This window comes from Gordionus sp. m RMFG-2023, chromosome 3, assembly GCF_954871325.1.
Source record: "Gordionus sp. m RMFG-2023 chromosome 3, tfGorSpeb1-WG-v2, whole genome shotgun sequence".
In the NCBI taxonomy this organism is placed as follows: domain Eukaryota; kingdom Metazoa; phylum Nematomorpha; class Gordioida; order Chordodea; family Parachordodidae; genus Gordionus; species Gordionus sp. m RMFG-2023.
In genome coordinates, this window is record NC_088777.1 from 35,750,882 (window position 1) to 35,763,332 (window position 12,451).

The 12,451-nt window shown below is 26.0% G+C and overlaps 1 protein-coding gene across 1 annotated transcript in view; it reads left to right on the forward strand.

Annotated features, from left to right (window-relative positions):
• The window catches only part of LOC135926933 (uncharacterized), a 98,955-nt gene that overhangs the window by 21,419 nt on the left and 65,085 nt on the right, over positions 1–12,451 (forward strand). Inside the window, exons 3-5 of the mRNA XM_065462864.1 lie at positions 8,619–8,716; positions 8,761–8,863; positions 9,047–9,465. Coding sequence (XP_065318936.1) covers positions 8,619–8,716; positions 8,761–8,863; positions 9,047–9,465 — 620 coding nt within the window. The remainder of the gene's footprint in view (positions 1–8,618; positions 8,717–8,760; positions 8,864–9,046; positions 9,466–12,451) is intronic.

The following is a 12,451-nucleotide window of genomic DNA, read 5'->3' on the forward strand; positions in this document are numbered from 1 at the left end:
ATTATAATATCAATTTGTTTTTATATTTGTAACACTAACAAACAATACTCATATATATATATAACTGATTTTAAGTGTAGATTTAATTTCAACAATAACAAATTAATAGATTTCTAATCCAACCCTGTATCTAAATTAAACTAGGTCAAGGTAGGAAACATTCTTCCGTAGAAGCTGAGGAAGAGGTTACATCAGAGAGTTTATTAAGATTAGAATATGTATGATCACTAACAAACAGTAGCAAAGCGCCCTGAAAAATTTGAAGAGCCCCATGAAAATTTTGAAATATTTATTACCACTTTAGCTAAAAAAAATGTCATTTTGAAAATGTTAGCATTTGAAAATAATTTTAAAAAAATTTTTAAGCTTAAGATTGTAAAGGCTAGAGATGACCCTGTCAATAAATTCTATTATGATTCTATTACTCAAGATTCTAGTTTTATTCTATATGGAAGGCGAAAACACTATTTTCTAAACGTTTTGGATTTGGGTTTATTAATATCGGATATTCCAACACAATCCGATATGTTCGATGATTTATTCGCAATACATTCAAGGATTTTGTGTAGCGCTTGCTGATCTTTTGAAGCTGATAAGATATTTATAACCTTATGGTAAATTATTTTGTCAATTCGGTTTTCTTCATAAATTTTACAGTATTGGCCATTGACTTAAATACGATTGGATACGATATGTCAGTCGTATGATTTCTTTTAATTTAACAGTTGCAAAATTATTATTTCTAAATTATTTATTATTTTACACTTTTTACCTCTAAAACATTAGAGTGAATTAATTTAAATTAGACTTTTTAAATTATATTTTTTAATAAAAGGTTGAATTTTAAGGAACAAAGCTAACGCGAGAATTTATGAATAAGTGTTTTTATTTCATCTTATTTATGCCAAATTTTTTATTCATATTAAAGGGGAATACCTTGATATTTTTTTTATAAATTACATGACAAAGTAAATTTTTAACATTTTACAAAAAGAAAATCAAATTTGCAATTTAAAAACTCCTCATTATAAAATACACGAATAATGCATAAAACATGTTGAAAATAAAAAATGCTACTAATATAATTCTGCTTTAGGATATATTTTAATTCGTAGATGCGCTTCTCATATATATTTAAAATTTTTTTTTGACTTTTTTTAAAAAAAAATCAATGGTTTAGAAATACACACAACAATTATGTCTTAATATATTATTGCTTTTACGAAAAGTAATAAGATTGGTTATATATATTTTGACTTTTAAATTGATGACAAATAGGTGTTCTTATTCATATTTTTTTAATCTAAAAATTACCACTATATTCTAAAAAGAATGCAAGCTAAGATTTATTTAAAAAAAACGCATCTTTGAATCAAATTACTATTTATCTATCTAATATAATAGACTGGATAGTAAAATTTGATAAATATATACTTTTGAAAATTACTCAAATATTTTGATATAATATAAATAACCCATTTTTTTCACGAATTTTAAAACAATCATAATAAAAAAGAGACAAAAGATTTATCTAATTTTATTTCTTGTATTTCTTAATTACTTGTATTTTAAAACGGTTAATGGGAAAAAAATTAGCTTTTTTAATCGGATTATAATTGATTAAAGAACAGTTTTTAAGTTGATTTTTTTTAAAAATTAGAGTATCTGCCATGCTATCATTTATTCAGCATATTTACTAGTTCTAAATCTCTTCTTATTTATTTTCACAATTTAGTGATGACGATCCTTTATTTTGTATTCGACCGCGAATATTTAAGAAGGCAGGGATCTGAAACGAATGTCAGTTCGGTTTAGGTTCAGATAAAAATAACGGTTCAAGGTTCAGGTTCGGCTTGTAAAAAATAAAAATATAGGGTCGGTTCGAACCTCTAAAACAAGATTTGAACCCTTTTATATATAAACCTATATTTGATTTATATATTTTATTTGTTGTGATATTTTGTGAAATTTGATGAGCTCTAGATAGTGTGTTTAAACGGCTTACACGGCCGATGCTTAAAAATATTTAAAAAGTGTTGTAAGATGGCAATATACTAATGTTGTAAACGAACACGTGTTCAATTTTTGAAAAAAAATGATGAACTATGTTCCTTTTATTTTTGACGAACTTTGAACATAAACGCGTTACTTTTTTTTGAAATTGAACGGAACGCGTTCGATTTTTGCTAATAAACGTTGAATGCTAACTCGTTCGAATTTTAGAAATGTTTACAGCACTACAATATACTAATGTTTATAAATATTAGATAAGAATTTTATCAATATACTAATAATTTTCACATAATTTTATAAGCATGAGGCTCGAACCGGTTCACAGGCATTTTAGCTGTTAATTTCAGGTTCGAATAGATAATCATTTAACGGTTTAGGTTCGGTTCAGGTCCTATAAAAAGCTGTTAATACCGGTTTAACGGTTAGATCCAGGTTCGATTTGCATCCAAAGAAGAAATAATAAAGAGATGAAAAAGGAATCACAAATAAAATAAGGCGAAATTTTTTCATTTTAAGGTTATTTATGTTGCTTATCAATATAATTACAAACGTAAATAAATTTAATTTCTATAAATATTATAAAAATTAATTTTACCTTAACCTTATTAATTCACAAAACTATATCGCATTAAAAAATTCTTTATAATATATTTTTAAACTTTAATTTCATCAATCCACAATAATTTTTTTCAAGCTAACTAATTATTTTTTTTAATAAAAATTAAATTTGTAAAAAACATAAATATAAAATGTCAAAAAAACAGAAAAATGTAGGTTGATTTTGGGTGTGTCATATATTTTTTAATGCATTTATAATTATCATAATTCATAATATAATAAATTTATAAAAAATATTTTTAAGTAAAGTTAATAATAAATAAATATTTATACTTAGATGAATTTGTGATTTATAATCTCTTGGGTAGATTAAATATTTTAAATTTATAAACTATATCAAAATAAATAAAAAAATAGAGGGTAAAAAAGTTCGAGACGGATTTGTCAATATAATATAAATTAGTTAATAATTAAAATGTTTAAAGTAAAAGTAAATCTTATTGCCCGAAAGGTTCAATCAGTCTATTTTTTTAAAGATTAGATTGACCCTAAATTTTATTTTAGAAATAGGTCTTATCCGATTTTTTTTTATTAAACCATTAAAAAAATATTATTTTAACAAAAGCGGAAATTCTAAACGCAAGAAAAAAAAATAATATTAGAGACCTTGCAGGCCCGAAGCCCAACCCATAAATATGTCCTGGCCCTAAATTATCCTTTGAATAATATTAAAAATCTGAGCCGATAATAAAATACAAGCCCTAACCGGGTCTATTTTTTTTTTGCAAAACCTGGGTAAATTTTTAGTTAAATAATCATATAGGATCATTTTAGGTTTTTTAAAAATATATTTTAAAAAAATCCTGGCGGCCTGAAAAATATTTTTTAAAAAAATTCGGGCTTTTGTGATCTGCATCGGGTCTAATTTTTCAAGCCCGGCCCGGCCCGGCCCGAAATTTATTTTATAAAGTTTTGCCCCGGCCCGAACCCGAATTTTTTTTAAAAAATTTTGCTGGCCCGGTCAGGCCCAAATTTATTTAAATATAGAAATTAATTTTTATAATTAATCAGAATAAATGATATCTGTTATTTGGCGTCTACTTTCTATAAATAAAATCACATATTTTTATTTTACATAAAAGATTCAAAATAAAATTGATAAATTTAGATATATTTTAAATAATTTCTAAGGTCCGACCCGACCCGGCCCGAATTTTCTTAAAAAATATTATGCCCGAACCCGGCGAGCCGGGCCCTACTTTTGCAGATCTCAAGTGTAAATGGTACCTCTGCAAGTCTCTGATAAAAATATAGTAAGCTTCGATAGAAATTGAATATTTATACCAAGAATTGACCTGTCAAGTTTTTGAATAGCATCCGCTTTTAAGCTTGTAAGTTCTCCATTATTTATCTTGATATTTTCTCTTGAATATTGAACTGCGGATAAATTTTTCCTGTTCATAACACAGTTGAGCTCGAATAGACTGGAATGTAAGATATTTTTTGAAATCCAGAGTCCTTAATAATTGATAAAAAGACCGGAATGAGTTCTATGATAGGATTTATTAAATTACTAGATGCCATTTTTAGATTTATGAACCACACGTTTTTTTGTAAAAATTTAATATCTATTTTGGGCATGGGTCATTCCACATAAATCATAAAAGTTTTGGTCAACATCTTTCAAATCAAATTCAATTTTTCAAAATAGTTAGTGTGATGAGGATTATTGTGAACGAAATATTATTGCTTTAGATCTATTAGATCCAGAAGATTTTTTAAGTGTTAATAAGACGTGTTTCTCAATTTTTCAATACATGAAAATAAAGATTACCAGAAAAATATAAATGATCGAAATCAATATTAAAAAAAAAATTATCAGGGTTTAGGACATCTGGAAAAGGTATAGGCCGATTTTTTTGTACTTGCGACGAGTTGAAAATTTTAAATTTTGTCTATATATTCATTAAAATAGGATAAGTGTATCAAAAAAATTTCGTTGGTGTAAAAAGCTGAGTTATTATTTTTATAATTCTCTACTGACATAATAGGCTATTCTAGAAAAAAATCATTTCTCGGCCCAGATTTTTTAAATTTTATATTTTTCAACATGTTTATATAATTATATTATTTCAGCCCGGCCCGATTTCTATAATTTTTGTCATTTTAAACATTTCCTACATTTTCAATAATTTATGCTAGTATTTTATGAAGATTCAAAAAAATTCATTGATACGAGAAGTGGCTTAAATTTCATATTTCAACAAATTCATGAATAAAATATAAATCCTATTCTGCCGTATTGATATTTTTTTTTATATTTAAACAGGCCATATACCTGAATTTTTAAAATCAACCATTTGCAGTCCTGTCCGGAGGCCTGTTCCGGGTTGAGAAATATAAAATTTTAAAAATTCGGGATGGTAAATGATTCCTTTTAAATCCGTGCTCGGCTGGGCCATATTTGGTGCACGTAAGATATACTTAAGTAATTAATCTAGATCAATTTTTTACAGGGAGTCAAATTTTTGTGGCATAAATATACTTTAATGAATATATATAAATATACAAAGTTTCAAACTAGTCGTCGGTACTAAAATATTTATCTTTTCCGGAAGTGATAAAAAACAAATATTTTCGAACTAAAAATATATTTTTTAATACCACTTTAAGAGAGGCTATCTAATGACATCAAATGTTGATCGTTATCATTTATATTTTTCGAGTAATCTTTATTTTTATCAGAGACCTGCAAGCCCTGCCCTGACCGGCCCCCGGATATTTTTAAATATACACGGGCCGGGTGGGTCTAAAAACATTTTTAAAAAAAATATCCTGGCCTGGCTGGGCTGTATATTTTAAAACCAAATATTTGAAATCGCCATTATTAGCTATAAAAATCAAAAATAAATATAATATATTTTAAAAAAATCAAAAATCGAACGCATTCACGTTTACTTTCATAAAAAAAGGAACGCGTTCACGTTCGTTCAAAATTTTATGATTAATTTTTTTTTAAATTAAATTTAATATAAATAAATGTCTTATATTTTTTAACACAATATATTAGCCATGTTAAAAAATAATAGTTTTATTTTGATAATATAATTATAAATACAAAATAATATAGTGAATAATAAGATATTTTTATTTATAAAAAATTTTTCTTATTTATTTTTAATAAATTTTTTTTTCAAAATTTTCACCCGATAGACAGGAACGCTTGGCAGTTAATTCGACATTATCTATACTAAAAACTCGCTCTACAGGGGAAGATGAGGGGATTGCGGTAATATACTTAATAAACAACTCTTTTAACGAGGGGAATTTATTAAAAACATTTATTGTTTTATCCTATGCTTCAATAAATTGAGACCTCCTCTAATCCATACTCTACTTCCTCGTTTTATATTAAATATTTTTATAAATATTATAATATATTGTAAATAAAAATATAAAATCCTAGGTATAATAGATTCAAAGAAATCATTTTTATATTAAAACTTTTATATATCATATAAAAGTTAATGATCTCTACAATATATAAATTTATACTAGTGAAGGTCAACGGTCCGGTCCTATCGGTCTTAGACCGGGATCGGACCGGACCGATTGTCAGACAGATCTTTTTCTTGAGGACCGTGGTCCGGACCGATCTTTTTATTTTTTACGGTCCAGACCGCGGTCCGGACCGGTCTTTTATTATTGTTTAAGTTTGCTTTACTATACAATTAATATAATTTTTTTGCATATTTTATTTTATGATATTTTTCTAGAGGAGTCTTTAGATTTTGTTAATTTTTATTTTTCAATATGAAAACCATAAGTTTGTCTAAGAAACATTTTACTTATAGTCACAATAAAAACATAGAGTATGTGTTCACTGCAGTACCAAATTTAATGTATCGTCAGCACCTAGTAACAAAATAATTGTTTATAATTTTTTAAGCAATAAATTAATCAAAATAAGCAATAATATTATTAAAATATTTTAGTTATTATATAGTTCTATTTTTTTTTAAAGAAACTGTCTGTATAATTCATTGTAAAAATTACTTAACCTTATTCTTAATAAAATAATTAGGTACCTTAAGCAGACATCTGATAAAACATAAAATATATACTTCTAATGATGAAAATGAAAATATCTCAAAAAACACAATCTACTCTTAATTTTAATATGCCCTCTACCAAGCACAAAATCATTTTTTTCAATACCATTGGATAAATTTTATTGCTTATATAATACTCTTATATTTAATAAAATGATAAAACAAATCAAATTAGGTTAACCACGGTCTGGATCGATCTTTTTTTAGGGATCGTGGTCCGGTCCGGTCCGAGGGTATCGGTTCAGTCCGGACCAAAGACCGGACCGTGACCTTCACTAATTTATACTTCAAATTGTGCTCAACTTAACAATTAAAATGTAAAATCCTTGATTATAATAATAGTGATTAGATTATAATTTTAAAAAATGACATTAAAAATAGGGTTTGACTAAACTGCAAATGCCAGGGTAAACTGTAAATGCCCAAGTAAAAGATTTTGATATATATTCTATTAATTGGAGTGAGATTCAATTTCTTATGATATGAATAACTTATAAAAATTATATTATTAGATATAATCAATAAAAAAATGATTAATAGTTGTATTTCCTTTTATCTCATAATAAAGAGTTTAAATCCTTTAATTTTATTAAAAATAATTATAATTACATTTTATATTTCATTAATATTAAATCCGCAAGTTGGCGTATTATTTTTTCATGCTTATTCATTTATTATTGAATATATCTAAGATTTTAATTTTTTATAAGTTATTTATAGAATAAGAAAATGAACCTCGCTCCAATTAAGAGAGAATATATCAAATATTTTACCTAAGCATTTGCAGTTTACCTTGGCATTTGTAGTTTAGTCAAACTGTTAAAAATAAATTTTAAATGATATCATTTTCTATCATATATAAAATATCTAAAATTTAATGATTTTTACTTAGAACAATCTAAAATAAATTATTAACTGGCTACTTAGTTATATTATATAAGATAAAAAATTAATATTACAAATTTTGTTTTAAATTGGAACTTTAAGATTTTAAAACTGATATAATACTTTTTAGGCATATTTTACATTTGGTAAGTATTGAATTAGTTCTTCAATATGGGGATGTTACTGTAAAATATATTCATATTTGGCTATGGTATTTCAAAATCAGATGATGATGATGAAATAATAATATCCATGCTTTTGTAATCTATTAAATTAATATATGAACAATAATATTCAAATTAATAAACTATAATAATGGCTTGTTAAAAAAATTGAAATGTTAAAAAGGAAAAACAGCTGATTAAAAAATATAATACTTTTTTCTTAAAAAATTCGGATTAAATTTTTCAAATAAAAAAATAAAATGTTTTTAAAATTGAACAGACTTTAAATTCGAACTCGTTCATCAAAAATAAAAGGAACGCCGTCATCATTTTTTTTCAAAAAAACGTTCACGAACGCGTTCATTTACAGCACTAAATATTGAAAATTATACATTATAATAATCACTTAATTATATCACTAATTTTCTCCAAGAATTTTACAAACAGCCTATCCAAACCCCCTGTATTACATACTGTGTATCTCATTCCACATACCATAAGTTATATAATAAATATCTATAAATAAATTTTAAATTAATTGGTGTGTATTTGAAGCCACAATCCATATCTTCGATTCGAATGTTAATTTGGGCCACGTGATCTATTATTTATTTTTAATTTCGCATTTTATTAAACCCTATTTTAAAAATGGGTATTTTTTCATAAAATTTTTCTTCTCAATTTTCTACACATCGGAAAAGGATAAATAATATATATGACAAATTTCAAAACATTAAAATTAAATAATAAAAGGTAAAAATAAATGTTTATGAAATTATTTTATATATATTTATTATTTTTGATAATTAAATTTTGTAATAATAATATGTGGTTTTAAAGACACATTATGCAAATAAGGTATTTTATTTGAGTTTTATATTTTTAGAATTATGAATTGTGGTAACATACCTAACGATAGTGAAGATTCAAAATTAAGTGAAACGTCTGATGAGGAGTTTCTATCAACACAAAATAATGATTTGGGTATATTCAAAATTTATGCTCTTATATAATCTATAAATATCTAGATTTCAATGAGACAGATGAATCGGAAGAAGAAGAAAATATCAATAATGAAAAAGAAATCGTTTGGAGAAAAATGGTTTGGAAAAATTGCTTAACAAATTTACCGTTAATTATTCCAAAGTGGAAAGGAGAAATTCTAACGGTTGATAAAGTTAAAAAACCAATAATATATATCTCAATGAGTTATTACCTCTTATTGTTTACGAATCAAATTTATATGCCATTCAATGCAATTCCAATAAACCTTTGAATTTATCGAGATTATATGTCAATTATTAAACTTCCCAGAGCACGTCTGTACTGGGCCACTAATACAAGACAAGCCAAAGTTACAGATGTCATGACCCTTAATCGCTGGGAACAAATAAAATCATTCATTCATATAAATGATAATGACAAATTTATTCCACTTGGAAGTGAAGGCCATGACCCATTTCATAAAATTAGACCCCTAATAACTTTAACCAATAATATACTAAAATCTTTTTCGATAGGCGAAAACATTTGCGTAGATGAGCAAATTATTCCATACAAAGGGATGAGCAGGTTGAAACAATATAACCCTCAAAAACCCAAAAAATGGGGCTATAAAGTCTTTCTACTATGCAGAGATGATGGTCTCCTGCATAATTTTGAAGTATATTTTGGGAAAATACTACCAGCAAAAGGATTGCCTGATGTTGGAGCAAGTAGCAATGCTGTGCTCCGTTTAATTTCTTATATACAGCAGTAAAGTAATTATAAATTATTTTTTGATAACTGGTTTTGTTCCCCAAATTTGCTGTCGTATTCGCTAAAAGAGGGATATTTTGCGCGCCCCGGTCAGAGGTAATCGACTTCCAAATATAAACTTCCCAGCAGATAAGGAGTTGAAAAAAAGGGCCAGGATTTTTTGTTTCAAAAAAAAACAATAATAAACGGAGTGGAGCTAAATTCAGTGAAGTGGAACGACAATCGTGCTGTGAGTTTATTAAGCACTTTTGTAGTTGCATATCCTCTAATAGACTGTGAAAGATATGATAGGAAAAAAAAGGATAAAATCATGATAAAATGCCCAAATATTGTTAAAATTTATAACAAATCGATGGGAGGTGTAGATGTCACGGATTCTTTACTTTCCTTATATAGAATTCATACGAAATCAAGAAAATGGTACCATAAAATTTTATTTCATATATTTGACATGTTACTTATAAATTCATGTTTGCTATATAAACGTGATTGTAATAGTATATCAATAGCACACAAGGATCGATTAAGTTTGTACAATTTCAAAATTTCGGTGGCGGAAATCCTTTGCAAATATGGCAAATGCACTTCAAACAATATACCAAAACGAAAATCAGTTCAAACTTATCGGGAAAAATGTAAAAAAGGACCAGCCCAATATTTACCAAATGAAGAGATTAGGAAAGACCTCACTGTAGTGATCTGCATCATGCCTAATTTTTCAAGCCCGCCCCGGCCCGAAATTTTTTTAAAAAAAATTTACCGACCCAGCCCGGCCCGAATTTATTTAAATAGAGAAATTAATCTTTATAATTACTCAAAATAAAAGACATGTTATATGTCGTTTAGTTTCAATAAATAAAATCAAATATTTTTATTTTACATAAAAAATTCAATATAAAATTGATAAATTTAGATATATTTAAAAAAATTTCCAAGGTCCGACCCGACCCAGCCCAAATTTTTTTTTAAAATTTTAGGCCCAGCCCGGCACGAACCCAATTATTTTAAATAGAATAAGGCCGGGCCGAGCCTAACTTTTCAGATCTCTATCTCACGGCTAGTTGGCCCAAATATAATGATATGAAGGGTAAATGTAAAATGTCAGGATGCTTATTTATAACAAAAGTAACTTGCAAAAAATGCGGTGTATATTTATGTTTTACGCCCACAAATAATTGTTTATAGATTTTCATGAAAATTAAAATGTTTAAACATTTAATATTTGTTGTATTTAAATAGAATTATATATATCAGAGACCTGCAGAGGTACCATTTGCACGGCCCGGCCCGGTTTTAAATTTTTTAGGCCCGGACAGGCCCGGCCCGGATATTTTTTAAAAAAAATTTTTACGGCCCGGATTTAAAAATTTAAGGCTCGGATATTTTTTAAAAAAATTTTTACAGCCCGGCCAGGATATTTTTAAAAAAAAATTTCAGGCCCGGCTCGGAATTTTTTAAAATTATATTCGACCTGGTATATACAAAAATTCACTACCATATTTTTCAGCGAGTATTATCGCTTATTATTTAAAAAATACATGTAAAAAGCTAATATTTTGAGAATATTATATTGAATTTATAAAAATTATAAAACTGTTATTTATAAAAATGAATATTTTGATCATATACTTTATTTTATATTGCATTTATAAAAATAAAACTAATATTCATAAAAATGGTAATAATATTTTGAGCATATACTATATTTTATATTGCATTTAAAAAAAATAAAACTAATATTTAATTTATAAAAATGGAAAATATTTTGAGAATATAATATATTGTATTTAATTTACTATTTAATTTACTATTTAATTTATAAAATAAAAATAAATCGCTATTTAAAAAAATTCATGTATAATAAATAGTATTTTGGAAATATAATCTATTTGCACAATATTAATATAATTTATTTTATAATATAAATTTTTAACAAAAGAAGATAATTGTATTATATAATATTGTAAAAAAAAATAATGAAAAATGTTGGACTAAAAACTTTCATGACTCAAGGTAAATATAATAATTGCAATTAATATTTGACAGTTTGCAAAGTAAAAAACCAGCATGATTGACGAAACCCTATACTCAAGAAAGATATTAAAAATTCACAAATTATCAAGAAGAAAGAGAAGCATATCTACCTTTTCAGGTTGAAGATTACTTCTTCTTTCTTCAAGAATTCTCGTAATGGAAAAATTCCGCTCACGGCTTGCACTTGAAGCACTTTGATGAGCCGCCCACCACTCTAACAAATTATCCACCTTAAATGTTTCATCTATTTTTTATTTTTTATTTATGTAATTATAATATTCATCATCGGGTATTGACATATTACCAGAATTACCATCGCCCCATTTGTCATAAAACGATTCAGTTTGTTTAACAACAGTCGTAATTTGACTGGTCGATGGTATTTCATTTACTTCCTGAGCCTCTTGTAATTTAATATAATCTTTTATATAGTTTTCCATCATCTTGCGATCTGTCCCTGACTACATACGTAATTGCTTGAATTTGGGACAGAGAAAAAGAGAAATAAAATGATACTTGTGTAAAACAAATTTTTCAATTAAAAAATGCTTTATATTAAGTAAAATCAATTTTATTTCTCCTTTTTCGCTTTGAAAGGTATTACAAACTTCAAGAAGTGATATTCCTTTATTTGATTGTTTTGGTAAAATATATTCTAAAAATTTAGATATGAATAAAAAAATATATTAATAATACTTGAATATTGGGGCTTATTTAAGATATTCCTTTATTTGATTGTTTTGGTAAAATATGTTGTAAAAATTTAGATATTAATTATAAAAAAATATATTAATACTTTGAATAAATTTGCAGGAAATTAATAATTAGATCCTGTGGGTGTTAGGTAGTGTTAACCATCACCCAATATTATATTAATCATAACTATAATATAATATAATCTTATAACCATTAACTCATAATGTAAAA